The 22650-nt window shown below is 34.7% G+C and overlaps 3 protein-coding genes across 23 annotated transcripts; 1 reads left to right on the top strand and 2 right to left on the bottom strand.

Moving 5' to 3' along the window:
• The first annotated feature begins 1188 nt into the window (after positions 1–1188).
• Positions 1189–12669, top strand: LOC147564127 (protein FAR1-RELATED SEQUENCE 4-like). Of its 20 annotated transcripts, none has more exons than XR_015226028.1 (14): positions 1189–1633; positions 1795–4141; positions 4220–4276; positions 4747–4815; positions 4910–4978; positions 5099–5161; positions 5380–5448; positions 6668–6842; positions 7443–7565; positions 10206–10319; positions 10547–10659; positions 11786–11888; positions 12058–12119; positions 12200–12669. XR_015226028.1 is itself a non-coding variant. In XM_086643597.1 (8 exons), exons 2-8 carry the CDS (start codon positions 1880–1882, stop codon positions 6677–6679), a joined length of 2601 nt encoding a protein of 866 aa, XP_086499723.1. In that variant the 5' UTR covers positions 1189–1633; positions 1795–1879; the 3' UTR covers positions 6680–7138. The 20 variants fall into 20 exon arrangements, 4 of the variants coding, with proteins under 4 accessions (XP_086499723.1, XP_086499767.1, XP_086499732.1 ...); XR_015226049.1 differs by having other exon boundaries at positions 1286–1633; positions 1890–4141; positions 7454–7565; XR_015226050.1 differs by having other exon boundaries at positions 1286–1633; positions 1890–4141.
• LOC147564128 (uncharacterized) lies at positions 8857–11103 on the bottom strand. The gene is made up of 5 exons (XM_086643681.1): positions 10754–11103; positions 10468–10622; positions 10256–10370; positions 9328–9522; positions 8857–9228 (listed from the first exon to the last, which is right to left on the bottom strand). The coding sequence occupies exons 1-5, from the start codon at positions 10830–10832 to the stop codon at positions 8963–8965; spliced, it is 810 nt and encodes a 269-aa protein (XP_086499807.1). The 5' UTR covers positions 10833–11103; the 3' UTR covers positions 8857–8962.
• Positions 12670–14506: 1837 nt separating the features above from the next.
• On the bottom strand, positions 14507–19765 carry LOC147564126 (putative potassium transporter 17). Of its 2 annotated transcripts, none has more exons than XM_086643562.1 (8): positions 19248–19765; positions 18685–18910; positions 17219–17458; positions 17068–17118; positions 16565–16825; positions 16396–16448; positions 15954–16323; positions 14507–15548 (listed from the first exon to the last, which is right to left on the bottom strand). In XM_086643562.1, the coding sequence occupies exons 1-8, from the start codon at positions 19329–19331 to the stop codon at positions 14698–14700; spliced, it is 2136 nt and encodes a 711-aa protein (XP_086499688.1). In that variant the 5' UTR covers positions 19332–19765; the 3' UTR covers positions 14507–14697. The 2 variants fall into 2 exon arrangements, with proteins under 2 accessions (XP_086499688.1, XP_086499697.1); XM_086643571.1 differs by having other exon boundaries at positions 17219–18175; positions 18225–18910; positions 19248–19388.
• Positions 19766–22650: the final 2885 nt, after the last annotated feature.

Below are 22650 nucleotides of genomic sequence, written 5' to 3'. Positions count from 1 at the left end.
TGTTATTATTCGATTTAATTTTTAAAAACTCATAGATTTTGAATTTAAGATTTTAAGATCCATGTATCCATGAAAAATTAAAGATTTCATCTCTTAAAAAGAACCTAACCGTACGAAACCGATCATAAATCATCAATAATCCTTGATCTTCTGAACCATATGAAGTCGATCTTTTGATCTTCTTTTAGAGAGAGAAAAAAACCAAAAATATCGATTTTGAAAAAAAACATTAAAAGAAACCATTCACCTGGAAAAAGAAGAACATAAAAGTTTTAGATGTTTAAGACATTTGGATATCTAAATAAGAAGGAATTGAAACAAAATAATGAACGCCAAAATTTCAGAAAAAATGGCGTCACATATCAAAATTTGAGAGAGAAATAGATGAAGAAGATAAGATCTGAAAGTTTTAGAGAGAGAAAGAGAAGGAAAATATCCAAGATATAGTGAGAATTTTTTATTTTCAAAAAAGTTTACTTTCCCGCGTTAGTTTGTCAGAAAACGTCATAATGTCCCGTCTAAGGACAAGAGGGGAAGAAAAAAAAAACAAAAATCAGAACAAATTGTCTTTGCCCTGAGATTTGGACCTGCAACGATTTTTTTGGCAATATCTGATTGGGCTTTCATTTACCATCCATTATTTGGACCCCGGCTCATTTTTTTAATAGAATCTCTAGATCTTACAGCAAAAACAACAAATGTCATGTTTGCCTTGGACCTAGTCTACCTTCGAGTAAGAACCTTAAATTATCGATATTGTGGTCTTTTCATTCGATCAACAAGTCATATACAATTAATTAGGCTAATCTCAAGTTTATACTCCGCTTCTCTTTCTTCTCTAGATATAGTGGTTTGAGGATAACAACAATGATATTTTGTTCGACCGTTTGATCTAGCAAAATCCTTAACCAAATTAGTAGACGAACAATAATTAAAGAAAGAAATAGATCTCATTTTTTAAACTGTAATGTACATGAAAAATGCTATTTGCTCCATAACATGTGGGCCGAATGATCTGACATGGCCAATTTGCTGATGTCGCAATCCTATTATGCTGATATCGTATACAAATTTGGCCTTGTTAGCTTTCTTCTTGTCGATTCAATTGTGAGAGGTCTCAGTAATTCGGAGGCCTACAACATTTTGAAGGGGTGCTATTAATCCCTCCCAACCAGAATCGTTTGAAACGCGTGGCCGAGTAAAAAAAAAGGACACAAACAAGTCTAGCGTGTCCTCATCAAAAAAAAAAAAAAGTCTAGCGTGACGCGAGAGTGGGGCTATCCCTAAATCGCGTGACTTCGCGAGTAGAGAAACCCACTCTCTCTCTCTCTCGAGTGAAAAGACGCTCTCTTTCCAGTTTCCACCACAAAAAATGCGAGTGAGACTCATTTCCTCTCTTCTTTTCCATACCCGCGATTAGGGTTCGTTTTCTTCTTCTCGCCTTTCCAAACCAAAACCAACAGACACAAAATCATCCTGTCCTTCTAGTAGATAGAATCAATTCCAAGTAGCTAACCCCACCGATCCTCTCTTCCGGTGGCCGGAAAATAATGACTTCGTCTTACTCCGGCATCATTGTCTCATCAGCTGACGCCGATATCATTGATCTCAATATCTCCTCTCCATTTCACAGGTTTCACCTCCCTCTCTCTCTCTAGGTTTTGTAACTTGATCTAGGTTAAGTAATGTTTGTCACTTCATCAACTCTGAGATAAAACAGTTAAAGTGAGGAATTTTGTATTATTAGGTTTGTTGTGTTTTGTTATGAATTGGGGTTAATTTTTGTTTTTTCAGGTGTTTTGATAAGAGAAACTACTATTACTACTACTACTACTGATCTGTGTAAATTTTTTGAAAAGAATTTTGAATAATTTTATCCATGAATATAGATCTGGAACGTCATCCAGCTGAAAGTGATAGAGATGATCAAAGTCAAGAGAAAGAACTCGAAAAAACTGTAAGAAATTATCTTGAAATGAATGTTGTTGTACATACAGAAATAGGTGGAGATGAGGAGGTGAATCATAATGGGGATAAGTTAGATGTGAATGAAAATGCAGATTTGAACTATTGTGTGAATGATTCTGATAACAATGATGTTACTGAACGTAATCGAGATGTCAGTTTAGAACCTCGAGAAGGGATGGAGTTTGAATCTCACGAGGAAGCTTTTGAGTTCTATAAAGAATATGCTCGGCTTGAAGGGTTTGGTGTTTCAAAAAGAAACAGCCGTCGTTCTAGGATTTCGAAGAAATTTATTGATGCGAAATTTGCATGTTGTAGATATGGAACCAAACAAGCGAGCGATAGAGTTAGCAGACCGAGGACTACTGCCAAAATCGATTGTAAGGCAGCTATGCATGTTAAGAGAAAGGTAGATGGAACATGGTTTGTATATTCTTTTATAAAAGATCATAATCATGAACTTTCGCGAGACCATGCACATTTTTTTAGATGTCATCGAGATTCAAATCCAAACAAGGATAAGTTTCGTAATTCATCTATTGTTGGAGTTCAGGTTAGTGAAATTTGTCCTTTGTTGCCGTCAAGTTTTGGTGGATATCAAAATGGTGATTGTTTTGACGGAGGAAATGATCTTGGTAAAGGCCCACGTCTAGCAATAGATGTAGGAGATGCACAAGCTATGAACGAGTTCTTCGTGCATATGCAGGAAGAGAATCCCAACTTCTTTTATGCATTAGATTTAGATGGAAACCAACATTTAAGAAATGTATTCTGGGTCGATGCCAAGGGTAGGCATGATTATCTCGACTTTTCGGATGTTATTTCTTTTGATACTACATATGCCACAAATGGTTATAAGATGCCAATTGCTCTATTTGTTGGGGTGAATCACCATGGTCACTTTATCTTGCTTGGATGTGCTTTAATTGCAGATATGACGAAGTCAACATTTCTTTGGCTCTTTAGGACATGGCTTAGAGCAATGGGTGGTCAAGCTCCAAAAGTCATAATGACTGAACAAGACAAGGCCATAAAGCAAGTTGTTGAGGAAGTTTTTCCAAACTCTAGACATTGTTTTTGTTTTTGGCATATTTCAAAAAAAATCCCTGATATGATCGGTTATGTGACCAAGCAGCATGATAATTTTATGTCCAAATTCAATAAGTGTGTTTACAAGTCATGGGAAGAAGAGGACTTTGAAAGAAGATGGCGGAAACTGGTTGGTAGATTTGAACTAGGAGAGGACGAGGGGATTCTCTCATTGTATGAGGACCGTAAAAAGTGGGTGCCTTGTTATTTAAGAGATACTTTTTTGGCTGGGATGTCAATATCACAAAGAAGTGAAAGTATGAATTCTTCTTTTGATAGGTATGTGACTAAAAGTACCACATTGAAAGAGTTTGTAGAACAATATGAAGTTGCTCTTCATGACAGATGTGAAAAAGAAGCTCATGCTGATTTTGAATCGTGGCAGACAGTTCTTCCATTGAAGTCTCCATCACCTTATGAAAAGCAAATGTCTTCTGTTTATACAAGAGACTTGTTTAAGAAATTCCAAATTGAGGTTATGGGAGCACATGCTTGTCACCCTGTAAAGGAAAAAGAAGATGAAGCAACTGTTACATTTAGGGTGACAGACTTGGAGCAACAACAAGAATTTATTGTGACATGGAATGAGACAAACGCTATTGTTTCATGTTCGTGTCTTTCATTCGAATTCAGAGGCTTTCTTTGTAGGCACACATTGATTGTTCTTCAATTTTCAGGTGTCTTCAACATCCCGGTCCACTATATATTGAAGCGGTGGACAAAAGATGCAAAAAATAGACATACATTAAATCCGGTATCTAATCCTGTTGAATCGAGATGTCAACGCTACAATGACCTGTGTAAACGAGCTATGAAGTTAGCAGAGGAAGGATCGCTATCTCAAGAGAGCTATGATGCCGCATTATTTGTTCTAGAGGAAGGAATAAAGAAATGTGTGACTGAGAATGATTCTCTAGTTACTGCAGGAAAGTACAGAGCATTGACAACACATAATCATTGTAATATTGCGGATAAACATGGTGGTCTGGTAGCTATTCCTCAGGTCACAAAGAGAAAAGGGGCCTCTAAGAGAATACAATCTGGATCAGAGAAGTCAAACAAAAGAAAAGCAAATGGGATAACAAATGTCAGTTGAAATTTACTTGATAGATTTGTGGATTGTCTTGGTTATTACCTATTCTAACGGGATTCGTTCATGTTACAGACAGGGTCAGATCAAACGGGAAGAACTCCTGCGGTGCAAGAGACCTTACAAGTGATGGTATGTCATCAATTCTTGAATTTAAATATTGATTACTATGCATCATGTGTCCACATAGGTATATGGCATCTCGTAACATTCTTTTGCTGTCAAGTTTCTTGAATTTGAATATTGATAGACTTTAATTATCAAGTCTGGACTCTGGAGTTTGAACTTGATAAATAGCCATTAAGTATACAAAAGCAAGACTGCTAGGAAGATATTTCTTGTTCTATGTTTTCATGTACTGTGTGAAATAGCCATTGTTTCAGATTCTCATATTTTCTTTAAAAAGGTTTTGGTTGAAATCACTGTTCATGTCAAAATGAACAGTGATTTCCTCTTCAATAATCATTAAGAAGTTGGATGTTGAATTTCTTGACAGTGGCCATCGTAATCAAAATACTTCGGTCAGTTTGACCAAAATGTGTCGAAAACTAAACCAGATTGTAACCAATGTTCTCCTAAAGCGCATTTGATGATTCTTATAGGGACAACATGAATCAAGAGCACCAAATGCTGATAGTCATTTTGGCACTCAATGGAGTCTCCGCGGGATGGTATGGGATGACATACTACTAAATATGATTATCTTATTATGTTTTATTGTAATATATTTTATCTGAGGTGCACGTACGTGTATACTTATTGTAGGAGCAATTGGGTTCGCGAGCATCAATTGTTAATAACGGTTATCCAACTCAAGATAGTTATCAACGAATGGTATGACATACTGAAGTTAAAATCATGATTTATAGGTTAACACTTAAGATCTTTGAGGGTTTTGTGCATTTATTTATTTGAGAAAATAAAATAGTTTTTTTCTGCTCAACTTGGGAACAGTGGCAACCAAGACCACCATTTATCAGCGGATATTATGGTGTGCAGCAGAGCTTGCTGCCAATGGTGTGTATCATTAGGATTTCAATTGTCAATTGATTAGTTATTAATTGTGTAGAAAAAATGATTACTCATTGAACGCCAGTACATTGTGCTAAAAAATATTTCTTATCGTAGTTATGAATTATGAAATTTATGTACTAAATATTTGCTGACGTGATACTTCTGTATGTCTTTATATTTTTTTCATCGTGTTCTAAAATAGGGTTTCTTACCTATTTCAGGGAACTCAAGTACCAAAAGCACCAAATACTGATAGTTTCTGTGTCCCACAAGAGAACTTTAACGGATTGGTAAAGTATGCTATCCTCATTATATTGATCGGTTGTATTCTACTAATCGTAATAGAGAAGTCAGTTAAATATCAATGATTCTTGAATTTACAATTCACTTCCCTTTCAGGAAGAAATCCAAATTTGAGTAGTTACCCTTAATAGGATTCATGTTATACCGATGTATCATTGTACTTTATAGTACAAAATTCAAGAATTCTTGATAATCAAGAAGACTTGATAGAATTCAGAAAATCTCTAGTGGATAGGTTTCAGATAAAAGAGATTATGGTGGACAACCAGAATGTTATATCTATGAAATATTGATAAGTTTCCGGGACTGGTCAGTCATGATTACGAAAATAGAATTGTAACTAGAATTGGAATTATTCTTAAATAATATCTAAAACAATAAATGATGATTAGAAGCTTATTCAATCCTTTATCATATATTGGCCCATAGGGTAGTAATGTTTCTTTGCTATTCGCGTAGAACTATTTTATCTTAGAACTTTATGATAGCCAAAATTCTGTTTGATGCAAATCCAGTCAATTACAAATCGGCGGCAATTTGCAATAACTCAAATATAAGAAGGTAACAATAGTCTTTATAGTTGTTGTCCTATAACTATCAACTTAATAAACTGAAAAACAAATAAATGTAGACAGCCTACTTATTGGAAACAGCCTTCACTCCATTAGTTTGTAATGATAGTTAAATAAAAAACACGATTTAAGACTTCATGTTTTGCTAATCAAGATTGTCTGGAGTATTAAAAGTAAAAGCGTTGCAAATACTGAACCGCAGAGGAAACTGTGAAAGGGTGATGGTTGTGGAATAAGTAAAAAATGTTAGGTCTTCCTAATAAAAGAGCTTGCTGATGTGTTACGACACATGTGTTAATGACTGATCCATGATCTTATCATCAGACCCAGATATGTAGGCTAAAGCACATGATTTTCTTACGCCAGTTTAATCCACTTTCTGTTATTAGATTTACAATTTTGAGTACAGGAGATAACATGAAAGGGTTATCTTAGAAGCTTGCCAAAAGTTGCATAGTAGAAACTTTGTTGTTTTGGCAACTTCAGAATAGATGAATTGTAATTCACAAAACCAAAAAAGAAGAAAGATGAATAGAAAGAAAAGTAAAACAGTGAAAATAATAAACATGTTATGGAAAGAGTAGTAAGTTCAGTGTTGTTCTCAACGTGATCTCTTTTTTTTCCTGCTTTACAGAGGAACAGATGATTACAGCTGAGGGTCTAGAGATGATGAAGAAATGGGATATTTAAAATTGCAAACAGTATGACGTGGAGAACTTCCCACTAGAGGATATTCAACATTTTCATTATGCTTGCACGGCTCAGTCGAATATACTGAGCATTTTTGGGCAAATGTTTTGTGAAATTATGTATGATATTTGATCTGGTAGCCTGTTCCATTTTGTGTAAGTTGTATCGTTGGTGATGAAAAGTGTAAGGTTATCGAAGAAAAAGGAAAGCTGTAGTATGAATTTTAGGATACCCATTAGAAATATAACTTCAGTACAAGATCTGGAGCAGGAACCTTGTTGTTCGCTCAGACTTTATTTAGGAAGTTTCAGTTACTTATCATGATCATTAAACACTTTTGTTGGAGAAGACCTATCTGTAAATTTCATGGCAATCAAGTTTTTCCCTTTAATAGGGAAGAATATTTTGTTCCTCTTATGGATGTGTTCTGAAATGTTTTTGTACATATAAATATATTTTCTATGTACTATAACTGCATGTCCCATTCAGTTTCACTTGGTTTCCATCCAATATCGATACTCTGGTGAAGAAAAGTTTTTTCTCTTTCGTTATGATAAAAATATATCTGTATTCGTTATGTATTCTATTGTTATAACTGTTCATTTTATGTTGTCTGAATCCGTCTACGAAGCTCTGGTATGAGAATGTTATTCTTTTTCTTTCTTTCTTTTTGTTTATTCATCTTAATGTTTTTATGTTCTGATGAACTTTCACAAAAGGGCGTTTGCAGTTATCGTTAGAATTAGGACACAACCAAGTTTGTGGAGAAGAAAAGAGTTTGTAGGAGTTGGAGCATATTCTTCACGGAGCACCAAGGCAATGCCATCAACATTACCGCTCAGGTTAGAGTCTTGCTTTCCAGTTTCCCCTTTCAATTTATTATGGTTTCCCTATACAGATCTATTTCTTACACAATCTTTACTTACATGATTGTTCACTACTCTGTTGACCCGACATAGAGATGTTTCTGGTGTTGTATTCTTGTGATGATAGTCTTGTCATGGTGTAGATCATTATGTTTCTAAAAATGTCATAAAAAAATTTGTAAACTTAAAAGTGGAAATATAGTTCAAAAAGCTTAAAAGTTACTATCACTATCGATGGGTAATATTTGTTAAATAGAATCTCTAGTGGATGATAATGCTCTAACCAGTAAGTTTTGAAACTCATATATAATATATCAGTGGATATAGGATATGATATTATATTTAATACGATGATTAGTTATCAGAGATCTACTCGATAAGATTTAGAGGCTCGTACAGTGTAAATTACTCGAGTAGATAAAAGAAATCATCTTTAGCGACAAATCCTAAGTCCTTCCCTCTTTCTCTAACTTCTTGTTGCCTTGTTGGAGAGAGACCAGTTATCTCTTAATAAACATAAACCAAATCACTTGATGAGTTAAATTGCTAAGCAATGCTTACTCGGTATAAAATTGCAGTTGAATTGCATTCTGGAAAGTGACTAGGCAATCTGCAATTGGAGATCGGGTTGGTTCCACTAGGGCTACCCATGAGTGCGACTTGACTCACGAGTAACTCGTGAGTCGAGATCCCAACTATTTATGATCTGATCTTCTTTGAGCTGATCATCTTGCCAAAACTACTATTTCTAATCTCCACACAATGCTTAGAAAAGTGTTGTTCTCCCTCGATGTGGTTTTCATTGACAATGGGAGGTAATGCCTCGAGGCGGTAAAGAGGCATAGCGTCAATTTCTCATAATTTAATGTAGTAATAGTCTTTTATTTTGTTAACAGTATACTGAGTTTGTTTATAGTACTACAAAAATTAGTTTTTTGTTAGAAAAGTTAAAGGATATGAATACTTATGGTCACTTCTACCCTTTTGACCATCTTTACAAGGTAAAAAAAAAAGAGAGAAAGCACAACAAAATCATCATTTGTTGCGTAAAAGGACTATATGAGTTGTCACTTGACTGACTTGTCACTTAAAATAACGGTTGACTGTTGCCCCTCTACAGCGTAGCGAGGCGTAAGTTCTGATTCCGTACACCAATATTTTGACTCGAGGCGTGCACATTGATGCACATCTTATTTGCCTTTTTAAGTCTTGTTTCCCTTTAGGTTTCACACAACAGTGAGTGGTCATCCAAAAGAACAAATTTGAATTGAAAATTTAAATGGATGACTATTATATATAGAACTATTTACATGTACAAGGAGAATAACACAGATGGTAGATAATATGGAATGTAATGAAACAAGCTAAGTGGTTCAACCTCTTGTTCTGATAATAGTAACTGTTCCTCTCCCCTGAGTATGGATTTTAGTGAGGGCAACCACGGCTTTCCCTGTCGGGCTGAGCCCATCAGGAGATACACATGTTGAATTGTAACCCATGTCCCCAACCGGATGTCTAATGGGCCTCCGTGGTGGCATAAGTATCCTTTCGTTTATATCATGGAGGGTCAAGTCTCCTTCAATTCCTCCCGGCTTAACCATATCGAATGGATAAGCGATTTTCCTTTTCTCACAACTTTCTGTTAAACAAAAATTAGTTTATGAAGATTAACACAACAAAAACAAGATTACGAAAACTAGACAAGAATTGTCAAAAGTTTAATCAAGAAAGTATGTACTTGAATATGTGGGTGGTGAGTATCTTCCATCTACAGCTTTTGTCAGCGAGTTAATGTAAATGGGTGGAGAGACAGAAGAAATGTTTTCTTGTTGATCTTCAAGTTTTCTGCACTCCAGCTTCTTCTTCACCATTCTTGTAGGTATGTTGTTGTTAATGAACTCATTCTCCAATGAAGTCAAAGGATCTTTGTCGTCTGTGATAAAAATGCAAATTTTCAATAATCGTCACAATTAAACTTAGCTTATCACATATAATGAAGCCATGGTAATGACTTCAGGCTTAAAAACGACACTTTGAGCTAGTTTGCCATAGAGTTTGATGTCATAGTGGAATGATCTCGCATGAAGATCTACTGCTATTAGTTCGAACTTAAACATCACAGTTGAGCTAGAATGCTCATAAAACTGTTTTTATTTTAAATATTCTTTTTTCTATATCTTTATTCACATGTTGTAAGAGAAAGATTTCCAAAATACTTTGAACAAATATTTTCAAATTATTACCCTATCTACCTTTGACTCTCAAGTCAAAATCATTATTGTTATATGTAGTGTTAAAAGACAGAATATAATATTATATCATTTTAAAAGATTAAAGTAAGTTAGTAAACCATTATGAACCTCATATCCTTTTGCCCCTTTTCCTATTACTTACCTGGCTTGTAAAAAATCAAAAAAATAATAATAAACATCATTATCACTTTATTATAAAGTTTCACCATCTAGTTTTTCCTTATTTTCTCCTTTTTTTTCATATATTAATATTTCTGAAATTCAAATCAGAGTATAATTCTAAATTATTTTGTAGTAATGGATTCATTATTAGAGATTCAACAATTATTCACAGTTGTTCCACACTATGAAAATGTTCTTGCAGTCTTTACTCTAGAGGGAGAGAGAAAGAAGGAGATAAAGTAGTGAGGTTACCTTGAATTGACTTATGGTGTTCATCAGCATTCAAGTTATAGTTTGGTGGTGTGACTGGTGTCAGGTAACTAAATTTCTCAGAATCAAATTCATGATCTCCATGGTTCCAACAATTCTGTTAGCATTAAAAATGTACCCATCAGCATTCTCTCTCTATAAGTATATATCCTTTCTCTCTCTAAAATGTAAAGAACCCATGGTAGGAGACAAACCTTAGGAGAATTGTGAACAATTTGTAGATCATGATCATACTGAGGTGATGAGTAAGATAAGAATCTTCTTCTTTTGCAGAGATTGCTCCAATTCATAACTGCATCTTCAAGGTACCCAGTAGACAAAAAAGCAGTGGAAGAATCCTCCATTATCACTGCAACCACAACACAACAACATATGAGAAAACCCAGGTACCCATTAAAATTTATATATCTATAAGACTTTAACTAACAAACACAAGCAAAAAAACAGTGAATATTTAAATACTAAAAGAAGATTACTTACTGTCTTTGTTGAAAACTCCAAAGCTTTGAAGATCCCAATCCATAAAACTGTTGTTACTGCTAACATCACTATATGCCATATCTCTTAATGTTGATGAAGATGTGTTTCTCTCTCTCTCTCTCTCTCTCTCTCTCTCTCTCTCCTCTTTCACTCTTTTGTTGTCAATCCCAAATGGTCTTGGAGTTTGTTTCTATAAAAACATAGCTAGCTAGTTAGTAGCTACAATTTTCTACCTTCTCACTTTGTCATTTATTATTAGGAAAAGGACTACCGAAGTAAACTTTTATGACTTTCTCATGCATTAACATCACCCTGAGTTGATCTTACCCATTGAATTATCAAGATGCAGTATTTGAATTTTTGAATGGTGGTGATTAAACAATGAAAATTATACATGAAGAATGTCTGTGGTGGGGTCCATATTTAAGGACAACTAACTAAACGCACTTTTACTTTTGAAAAAAGAGGTGTATTGGAACAAGTGTTATTAAGAAAGAGGAGTCAGTCAAGAAGAAGAAACCAAAAAAAGTGTGTTTGGGCTAGAGAGAAAAAGAGTGCTCTTGGGATTTTGATTATTTTTCGTGCTTTGTGTATTGACTTTATACCTAATGGGTTGAAATATGACCCCCTGCCTGACACATCTCGGAGGAATTCGGCCGGAGTATGTGGACAGACAGATTATCACGTTTGTTACGTTGTAATGAATGTAGCTAAATACCTAGTTAACTCCTTGGTTTCGATCTTTTCTTCTGAAGGTTTAGTTACATATTTAGATATATATAACTGCATGAAATAATATGATCAGTTGGTGTTTTGAAATTACTTAAGGTATATCTTGAGACTATAATGTAGTATGTTTCTTATTTTTATTGGTCTCCTGATATCATCGTTAGCTTTCATGAAATTGATTTTTCATGATGATAGTATACCATAGTGAAGAAATTCAACTAGAAAAAGATGTACATAACTATACTTTGTTAGCTATTTCTATAGGTTTACTTTTCCTAATTATCCAGCTTTTGTGGGACGCAGAAATCTGCAGCTAAGAAGGGACTGGATAGATTTTTCACAAAACAGTGCCCTGAATCGGTCCGAGTTCAGCAAAGGAAAAGAAAACGAAGAATAGTTCAGAAAGGTAATGGGATCAGACAAGAAAACACTATCAAATTGCAATTTGATTTTGTGGGTCATCATTAGAAAGTGGTAAGAATAATTTGTTGAGATTTTGTTTCTTTTTCGTGCTTAGTGTTAACCTGCCATTTTCTTTTTATAAGTAACTAATGTGCTGTTGATTTGACTAATAGTTATAAACTTGGTGAAAAATAACTTGGTGGGGGATGGAGTGTAACTCCATTGAGTCAACTAGGTATTAGCTAAGAGACTTGAGTCATTTTTTATGAATATAGATTATGATGTGTTCTTTTATTTCAGTTCTCCTTATGACAGTCCCAGGGTTAGGGTTGAACATGAGCTCGGTAATCGCTCGGGAACTAGGGCAAAACAGGTCCGGTGCATTTGACGGTGAGTCTTGCCAGGCAAAGGAGGAAGCCTTTTGTTTTTGGTCCTTGAAGGTGATTCTCAAGGAGGTACGGAAGCGCTTCTAGGAGGAGATATCTACGAATAATATTCTATAATATACTGCGATAGTACTATTTTATCGCCCATCGAACTGTAATTACTGCAGCTGGAGATTTTCCTCCAGATTCTTAGACTGTTGAAAAACAATGAAATCAGATACCACTTGCATGATGATGCAATGAACAAAGATTCAAAATTTTCCACTAAAAGTTGTTTGTTTATTATAATTTAGAGTGGGGGTTGATAATGTAAAGTTGTGATTAGGGAAAAAGTTATGTCTTAATTTGATCTTAGCCATTAGATTAAGCAAGTCTTAATAAAAGAGTTGAACTTTTTTTTAATAGGAAGAGATGTGAATGACTTTATTTTAATAAGTTGTCTGGTATGAATTGTCTACTGAGCAGGTGAGTTTTTGTTCAGCTTTTCTTTCTGATTTTGATTTTTTATTTTCTCATTGAAGATTTCTTTTTCTTGTTTTGTGTTTTAATTTGAACTTTTATTTCATGTTCTTGAAGTGGGTGGGGAGGTAGGGTCATATTCCAAATCTGGCCTAGGGTTCGCGTGATGGTTGTTCTTGACCTACCACTGTTCCCCACAAATCTAACATTGCTTATGTGGCATTTTCATAAATGATTGAGTCTTAATTTTGACTTATTATATAATTCTGATGATTGAAAAGTTGGGAAATAGTTGTATAGACGACCATAATTATTGTAAGAGTTTTGATTTAAGTTATTTCTCGAATTACCCCAATTCTTTATAAGGTGTTTGGTGCTTGCCCTTTATCTTTTCCCAGATGTCAAGATAGTCCATTTTTTAAAGTTTTTAACACACCTTAGTTACTGAAAATCACGACTTTTCTATCGTTTTTATCTTTCTCTTGTCATCTACACTCTTTATCTCTCCATACTTGTATGAAGCTATCATCTCCAGTAGTATAGTGCTACTCGATCCACTGGTATCGTGTTACCAACTCTACTAGTATCACGGTACTGATGAGGGTTATTTCTACTAGACAAGTAAGTTATCGATGAGGGTTATTTCTACTAGACAAGTAAGTTATCGATGAGGGTTATTTCTACTAGATCCACTAATATTGTGTAACTTTATTTTTGTCTAGATCAGGTCCTGAGTTTCTCTCTCTAATCATCTTTATGTCTCACCTAACAACCTCTTTCTTCACCCTGTTTTTTAACCTTTCTCTCTCACCACAACTTTATGAACTTTTCCCCCCTTGACTCGATTAGATGCACCTCTGTTCATTTCTCTCTATAACTCGCCTTCCCCTCTCTCTCTTACTCCCCTGAATTATGATGAGCCAACGTGGGAAGCTCTTCCTTTTCAAGGAGACAAGGACTACTCATCCTATTGATGTGTGCCAATCATAAAATCCATTCTGCCCTTAGAACTCCCCTTTTAGATATTTATAGAGTTAAACATCATTTGTAATAGTGACATTAACTTTGGCAAACTTATTTACCTCCTAAGATCAGTTCAAAATCAATCCTCTTATTTCTATTTTTCGATATCAAAATTTGACAAAACTATCCCTGGTGGGCATAGATTACCCTTGTCTCATATGTTTGCACAAATCATTTAAAACTACCAAATAGAGACCTAATCCAAATAACCTTTTTTTCTATATTTATCTATCTAGTTTCTCTCTTTTGAGATTTGAATCATTCTGTCTCTACATTACCTCTAATTTCTTAATCCAACTATCGGAGTACTTCCCTTACAATTTCCCAAGAAATGCAAACGATATCTTGATCACTTTAACAAACAATAAGAAAACATTGACCAACTCTATCTTCTCTTCTTAACAAGTTTTCTCGCTTTCAAGAAGAAAAAAAAAAAAACAAGTTTTCTCTTGTCCACAAGCGTTTGGTACAGTGGTTGGACACTTGGACACTCCTCAAGAGCCCATGAGGTCATAAGATTGAGTATAAATAACTGGAAGCAGTTTGCTATCAAGATTTATCCTATGTAAATTAGACTATAAATAATGTAATAATTTGTCAAGCTTTAGGCTTATTTGTTGCTGGATTTTAAGTCTCTTTCATTTTTTTGATTAAATTAGACGGTTATCGTGCTCATCACATCTTCATGATGTATGAATGCCTTATAACAACTAACGCATATCGTAGTCGAATTCTAAAAAAAAAAAACAACAAGTTTTCTGTTTATCTCTTATACACCCACAATTATTTTTCAACAATGATAATATTTATTCAATTAACATAACCCTTTGGAAAAATTGGTGGTGTAACTACGGTGTAAGTTCAGATTACTTAATCTATCATTCGCTTTGAGCTAATTGACTATCTTCGATTGTATATACCTGTAAAGAAAATGGCTTTTCCTGTTTAAGCTTTGTAATACATTCCAACCTCCATTCTCTGCGCAAGAGGAATTCCAAGAGCAGGCAATGCAGGTCTGCAATTACTATGTAAAACTTCGTAAAATGCTAGAATAATCTTATCGAACCAGTTAACATTCTTTCCGATATGAAACCTTGTCTTCCCTCGAACATGAACAACCCCTACTAGCTTTGCACGCTCCAAATCCTGCAACTCTTCTTCGATAGCAGATTCAGATATTAAAGATCCTGAAAAGCTTCTTATATGAACCTGTAAACTTTCAATGACTTGATTGATAAGGTTATCTCCTTCGAGATTGAGTGAATCTGCATACCCATACTGTATTATACAACTATAAATTCCTTTCAAGCCTAGTTTCTTCACTATAATCCTTTCATTTTGAGGTACTTTGGCTACCAATCTATACCGCAGAGTCGTGAAAATGGTTACTTTATGTAAAGACTTCATGTTCTGTAAGTAATGGCCTAGAACTGGAGTCAGCCCATCTTGGATATTGCTGTAGAAGAAGCAAATTCCGGGAACCCTCTGAATTTCTGAATTTGATAAGAGAAGTCCGAGGTGATCTAATGTTATTTTGTAAGTCATTTCATACTCTAGCTTCTTTTGCCGTCCATAGAACCAGCCGAACATAATGAAAGCAAGAACTAGAGAAATCGCAAATGGGAGCCATCCGCCTACAAAAATTTTGGTAATGACGGCGCTTACATATACTCCTTCCATAACGAAAAATGTCACAAAGTAGAGTGCTACTAGAAAAATCGGAGTTCTCCATATCATGATCATGACCAATGTTAGTAGCAAAGTTGTGATGAGCATAACTAGACTAACCACGACACCTGCAAATGAAATATGAGAGGATAGTAGAAGTTAGTACGAAGATCCTATGATAAAACAAAAATACAAAAGTTGGAGTAATGCTTGAAAACATTGTCTATTAAAACCTATTGATGTAAAACCGTTCAGGAGTAATAAGAGAAGTGGAAAAATTACTTTCTGGTTTCAAATAACCAAAAACAATTGCTTGTCTTCTCCTTGTCCTGCTATAACATTTTGGTTCTAAAGATAACATAGTTTATGATCTTTAAGCGTTAGGCTTTTGTTTCCAACCATCACTCACAAAAAAGAGTCAGTTTTCGGATTGTTTTGAAGTGGGCCGGTGTAATCACGGGGTAGAACTTGTCTAAATGGATCTCTTGTCTAAATTAAAAAAAGAAAAAACAATTTCTTGTACTATGACTTACCAAAAGCATTTCCAATGTCTTTCCCATCTCCAAATAGTAGTACAACTGATACACAGAGAACCATAAGGATGTAGTTGATCTCTGGTGAGTAAACCTCGCCTTCATTGGAGGGAGAGGTATGAACCACCTTAACTCTTGGGAAATAATCCAGATTTACTGATTGTTTGATAATGGAGAATGTGGCTGAGATTAATGATTGGCTTGCGACAGTTGCTGCGGAAGTTGCTACTATAAACATTGGCCAGTAAACTTTAGAAGGGATAAATTTGTAAAATCCATCGCCATGATCGTTGGGGTGCTTGATAAGATACGCTGTTTGCCCCGCATATGTCAGAACTAATGAAGGATAGATAGTAAACAAGAAGGCTATCTGTTAAGAAGAAATATGTGTAAGTCCTCTTTTATAAGAAAAAGATTGATTGAGAGAGATAGAGGAATTTACTTGAATTGAACTCCGATCAAAATGACCAAGATCAGCAAAAAGCGCTTCGGAACCTGAATGTCACACAAATACATCAACGTTTATAAGCATATAATATGGTTGTCAATTAAAGGTCAACGTTTGAAGACACATGAAGATAATTTACAAAAGATTTTGTTTCGATAGATACCTGTGATGCAGAGAACGGTACCACCAAGCAACTGCCAGCCATCCTTTCCATTTCTATGGAAGAAACTGAAGATATAGTGTGGTGATATAGCCTTGAATATTGTAGGGTAATTATGTATGATGCTATATATGCCAACCATAGGAGTTGTTATTGTCCAGGCACCCATGATAGGAGAGAACAAGAAACTCACTTTTGAAGTACCAAAATGCTGCAGAAGGAACAAAACCACGAGTATAATTGCCGAGAGAGCTTCCACAAGTGCTGCAAAAATGCACAACGGTATGTGATTATAACACCAGAAAATAAAAAAGTACACAAAGAAAAATTCTCGACATCATCTACACACTGTTAATTTGCATAGAGGAAAAAAGGATTGAAGTACCACGTGTTTCTTCAATATATTATCTAGACATTGTCAGTTTTGGTGGTAACATGATATCCACAAAGCTACACAAATTTGCAATTGTATTTACAGTTCTTTTTCTCGAAACCAGAATGCTTACATTTAGTTACAGAAGGAAAAGGAGCTCTTAATCCATCCATGGCCGACAAAACTGAAATATAGATAGCAAAAATGATTAAATTTTGAATAATAGGGATAACAAATGCAACCTGATCAAATGAAGAACGCAATATCCATGGAAAGTAGCAAACCAGAAATTGCTGGAGTAAGTATCCCGTCGCCAATTAACATGCACATTCCAAGCATTGCAATGAAAAGAAGTAATCTTCTTGCAACCAAACTTCCTTCGAAGAAGTTTACTACTCTACTTTTCTTCCTAGTGCTTCCATATGAGCTAGAATGAGAAGCATCTGACATTGAATCACTTTTCGAAGAAAGAATGCTAATATTTGCATGCCTACAAAGTAATGAATACAAGGCAAAAGTGCCACCTGCAATTTATCATCCCAAACTATTTGTTAAAGTTCAAACACAAAAATACAACTAGAAACTCAACTGTCAACTCCAAGGTAGAAAGTAAGATTTATCCTTTCTAATGGTAACTGTTATTTCATGTTTGCAAATCTAACACGAGATGAAAAACCTTCATTTGCAATATGAATTCGACTACAAAAATGACCAGTCACATTAGTAAGGTTCAACTCTAACTCATTTCTTAGTGGTTCGTTAGTGGTGCAATTATCTAGTTACACAGAAGGGTGTCTAGAACCTAGGAGCGAGTCAAAACTCAAAATACACAAAGGTGAACAGATTAGAGAATCCAAATACACATAGCACAATTCTTGAACAGAATACAGACACAGAAACATGTAGAAGCCACTAAAGGAAATCCAGTTAGTTTGAGTGATTATAAACGTGAAGATCATGAGGTCTCTGACTACTCAATCCTTTCACCCCGTTCCGTAACCCGGGGAGCCCAAAGTGACTTAGATCCATTATCTTCTAATTAGAATAGGTTAGTTTGGGTTTTCCCCGTGACCAAGTGACCGACCACCAAGAAACAAGAGGATCACTTCGCCACAGGGTGAACAAAAGCACTGTCCCACATGAGGAGATCAGTGGTAGCCCCTAACAGGTCAATCCTTGAAAATCAGCCTATTAGAGTCAGCCAAAGATCAATCTGTGACAGCAAACTAAATCATAATGGTCTCACTTTTTTCCTCTATATGCCACTCATCCCATCTCACAATCACTTGCATCCTCGAACATGTGAAACTTCCCAATAATAGGCTTTTACTCTTTTATACAATCAAACTTACTTGTTATAGTGATACTCTTTTAATCCTTTTTTCTTACCACTCTTTTCTCTCCTCATACAATATCAATTTAGTTCAAAATCTCAAATACTCAGATTGGTGAAGTAACGGAAACAACTGCTTGCTCAGTTGGTTGTGCATCCACTTCCAGAGGTCACATGATCAAAACTCCGCGGAAGTGGAAAATCATCTTTTATTGATTTTGTGTTATTAGGATTAAAATAACACCCTTTAGGGTAGTTTCTATGGCCTTTAGGGTGTATGAGTGTCTTTACTACAGTCTGATAGTATTTACGAGCATATTCCATCCTTAGGTTATATCAAAGCCAATTTATGATGTATTACGCATGATTATCCATTGTACTCGTGTAATCTTGTTGTAAAGAATGACGAAGTAATACCTTCACCCTGGTCGTCGGCTTGAAGAGCAATACATGCATACTTGACAACACCAATCAGAGTGAGAGTCCAAAACATGATACTGTATATTCCCAAGTAGTCATCTTCAGTTGGAGATTTCAAGTTCATTGATGGGTAAACATATAGTGGAGAAGTAACAAGTCCTCCAAACACAACTCCTAATGTGTTATAAGCAAGAAACAGAGTCTTCCAAAAACTTGGTTCTTCCTGACAATTGAAACAACCAGACCAATATTAAAACTGAATATAGATTATGGGAAAAAGGAACATGCATAAACAAATAGCAATGATAACTCCTATAAAAACCCCAACTTTAATCCATTAGAAAAGGAAAATTAGATAAAACAAATGGAACACACAAATCAAATTCTAAATACCTATTTCAAAACCCTTGGAATACAACTAATCAAGATAACAAAAACAGAGCCTGAGAACCCTAAATTGACATAATGCTATGTTACAAAAACAACAGAATACAACAGAAGAAAGATTGGATGAATTAATGAAGTCTATCCAATGTCTTTGAAAAGAGAGTCCTTGTTACCTTGTTAAGATAGGTATCTGAAATGGGTTCTTGTTGAATGACTATTTCAGTGGGAGAATCAGATGTTTGGAGATCCATCATCATGGAAGTGGTGAAGAGTATGAAAACTCTTCTTTCTTGTTTTCTTCAGAAACTAACCTCATAAAACGAATGACCCAGAATGCCGGTTATATACTTAGGAATTTAGAGAGAGAGAGAGAAAGACTACTCAAGTCATTGTGTTTATCTCACTAGAGGCCGCCAAGTTGAAGAGTCCTCAACAAAAACAAATTAGGGAGACGTAAGTGAATCCACTTTTTTTTTGTTGGAATAGGTTTTGTGGATCTTAAGGATTTGAGTTGACAAGTGCACGAGTGAAGAAGTAGGATCATACCTTTTAGGGTAGTGGGGACTATATCTTTGTTGGGCATCGATTAAGCAATGATGTTACAACCACATAAAAAGATGTTATAAATTCGACCTAAAATCCAAGTAGCTGGTTGGATTTCATCTCGTTTATCAATAGAGAAAATTGGGGCGAAGTTCAACCATTTGATCTACCCCATCTTGTATGGTGGCTCGGATACCATTAATTACGTTGAGCGAGTCAAAAAGGTACATAGATAGATAATTCCATCAAACAAGTTACGTGATTGACCACGTTTCATATCGACTATGTTATGCAGTGTGAATATATTGTGTATGTGTATTTCTAACTGGGGTGATCAAACCTAATGCAATTAAAATGGTTGCTTGGGCCCCAACGTAATAAAAAAACGTCATGTTTTGAATTTTGTATGTTTCTTTCGAGATAATAACTATATTCGAAACAGGTTTGTAGCATGATTTATATTTGAACTTAGTAGTTAAGAGTGTATTTTTTTTTTTTTTTTTTGTTAAGATAGTAGTTAAGAGTGTAAATCATAAGAGACCTTAACGTAACAGTAGAACACCTCTGGTGGAGTATTTCCAACACTATCTATGTCTCATATTTTATTTCCATGAATATTAATTTTAATTTACACCTGCACAATCTAATATAGATATCATAGATATTTGTAGAACGAATGTGATGATCAATCCATAGGAGCCCCACTTTAATGTTTAATTTTGGAGCCGTAAATCAAGTTGGTTCTGCTCGAGACTTGCAACTTTTGTTTTTATATATAAATTTTTATTAGAATATTACCGATCCATCTTGAGATTCCACATTAAGGCAAAATCTCCATGTGCATTCCAAAAGATAAATGAATCAAATAAAAAGAGAGGCTATATATGTATATATTTTTCCATTACAAAAGTAATGGTGGTGATAAAGTTGTTCGTCTTAAGAGGAATGAGTTTGATGTCATTTTTGCAAGCAAAAGACTTCCAATACCAATATTTGTCTTGTGGCCTGTGCTGGACGATAGTCTTTCCTCTATTGCAAGTAAGTTTGTGGCCTTTCAAAAAAAAAATGTAAGTTCGTGGCAGGGGCCGGGGCGGCTCAAGTGATGAACTAACTAGATGTTCCAAGTATTTCCAAATAAGTATAAATTGGGTCAATTCCTTATATGACAATACCAGGTTTTCAGAAAAAATCTCCCTATTAAAACTTCTCTAGTCTAACCAACTATTAAGAATACTCATATGTGACAGTTCGACCCACTCGGCCAGTCCTCTACGAACCATTTAGATTACGACATGTTACGTGACCCAGCAGTTTCGACCCTCTCCTCTAACAACTATTAAGATTATGAAAATGCTAGGTTCACCCATCACTTTCGACCAACTTGGTAAATAAGTATAATTGAAGTTCATTGTCTCTCTTTCTCTCTAATTTCAACTCTCTCTTTTCCATCTTCCAAAAAAAACTCCCTCTTTTCTCCACTCTATCATCTCCATCGATGTCAACTTCATTGTAATCTCATTTCTTTTTATGACAACCATTTTTAATTTAATAAAAAAAAATTAATCTTGTAGGAGAAAAAGATGTGATGAAGATAAAGATGGAGAATTACATAGTATTTTTTTTGCATCTTTTTAATTTACATTGACGTGTGTGAAGATTCATTTTTCTCAATATCTTCTAACTTTTTACTTTCTTCATAAGAATAATTAGTGTTTTTTAATTTGTATTGCCCTATATTTATTTTTTTTCTATAGTTTTTTATTTTTATTTCATCTCTTCTTTTTACAATGTTTATTTCTTCCATCCAGGAGGAAAGAAAATAAGAAGAATATTTTAATTTACATGGCCATTGCGTTTAAATGTAAGGTATATATTTACATACAAATCTTGCTTAATGTTTTTTTTTTAATTGTTCAGCGTGCCTCGAACTTTTGACCTCTAAGGTGGAAGATTATACCTCTTACAAATCTTGTTTAATGTTTGTTGCAACTACTTTTAGTTTAGTACAAAAAAACTAATTTATCTTTACTTTTGTAGGAGAAAATATTATGATATAAATAAAAAATAGTAGTACTTTGTAATTCGTAAGAAATGAATAAGAAATTCAATTAGAGAGAGAATGAAAGAATACGACTGATTAGAAGAAATTGTAAGAAATGTAAGTTTAAGAGGGAGACATTTAATATTTTAGCCTTAATTGTAAGAAATATAAATAAAAAATAGTAGTACTGGTGAAAAACGGACCAGATCTGGTCTGTTCTTCAACAGACCAGAACTCCGGCGAAGGGAAACCCCTTCCCCGGAGTGGTTAGAGAGAGAGAGATGAGAGAAAAACAAAATTTGAAGGTCACCAACCAAAAATTTTTCCGACCGGCTACCTTCGTCGGAGAAGAGAGTTGAGTTGGAGAAGAGAGTGGTGAGTTGGCGAGAGAGAGAGAGAGAGAGAGGTGAGTTGGGGAGAGAGAGAAGTGAGTTGGATAGAGAGGTGACGTGGAGAGAGATAAGTGGTGGAGAGGAACGTGAGGTGGAATTTATTTTTTCTTTTTTATTTTATTTTGAAAAAATATTCATTGGAAGGGTAGTTAGGATATTTACATCAAAAAAGAAGGTCATATTTGAATTTACAGATAATAGGGGGCCATAAAAGAATTTGGTCACAAAGTAAGGGACAAATAGGAATTAACTCTTTTATTTTTATGTATTTTTAAATGTGATTTGTTAGTCTCTTTATTGTTTTAAATCCTTTTTTATTCTTTCTCCGATGTTATTTTTTTTGTTTATCTTTTTAAAATTCTCTCTTTTAAATGATGTCGTATTTAAATTTTATAGTTGGAACTAATAATTTGTAGTTAAAAATTGAAACTAAAATCTCACACGTGTATAAATTAGTTTTTTGAAGTCTCTGTCGGGAGTTCGACATTGAAAGAGTTAAAAGACTTCTAAAATTCAGGAACTTCCAAAACTGAGAGTCCAAACCCTTACATTGGAGTTGCACACATGAAGAAAAGAAAAACTAACAACGAAAAATTAATT

Source organism: Eschscholzia californica, unplaced genomic scaffold (genome assembly GCF_041429995.1).
Source record: "Eschscholzia californica isolate CP2 unplaced genomic scaffold, dmEscCali1.0.p SCAF_1, whole genome shotgun sequence".
Lineage (NCBI taxonomy): Eukaryota > Viridiplantae > Streptophyta > Magnoliopsida > Ranunculales > Papaveraceae > Eschscholzia > Eschscholzia californica.
Note: the sequence above shows the minus strand (reverse complement) of the source record. Positions and strands in the feature narration are given on the sequence as shown.

Excerpts from the sequence above, each read along its gene's own strand:
- LOC147564127 (XM_086643597.1), top strand. The coding sequence starts at position 1,880 with ATGAATATAGATCTGGAACGTCATCCAGCTGAAAGTGATAGAGATGAT. Across the intron at positions 4,816-4,909 it reads AATGGAGTCTCCGCGGGATG|GAGCAATTGGGTTCGCGAGC; the intron begins GTATGGGATGAC and ends TACTTATTGTAG. Across the intron at positions 4,979-5,098 it reads AAGATAGTTATCAACGAATG|TGGCAACCAAGACCACCATT; the intron begins GTATGACATACT and ends ACTTGGGAACAG.
- LOC147564128 (XM_086643681.1), bottom strand. The coding sequence starts at position 10,832 with ATGGCATATAGTGATGTTAGCAGTAACAACAGTTTTATGGATTGGGAT. Across the intron at positions 9,523-10,255 it reads ACACCATAAGTCAATTCAAG|ACGACAAAGATCCTTTGACT; the intron begins GTAACCTCACTA and ends TTTTTATCACAG. Across the intron at positions 9,229-9,327 it reads CTCACCACCCACATATTCAA|AAAGTTGTGAGAAAAGGAAA; the intron begins GTACATACTTTC and ends TTTGTTTAACAG.
- LOC147564126 (XM_086643562.1), bottom strand. The coding sequence starts at position 19,331 with ATGATGATGGATCTCCAAACATCTGATTCTCCCACTGAAATAGTCATT. Across the intron at positions 17,459-18,684 it reads AGCCGACGACCAGGGTGAAG|GTGGCACTTTTGCCTTGTAT; the intron begins GTATTACTTCGT and ends GATAAATTGCAG. Across the intron at positions 17,119-17,218 it reads ACTTACTCCAGCAATTTCTG|TTTTGTCGGCCATGGATGGA; the intron begins GTTTGCTACTTT and ends TCTATATTTCAG.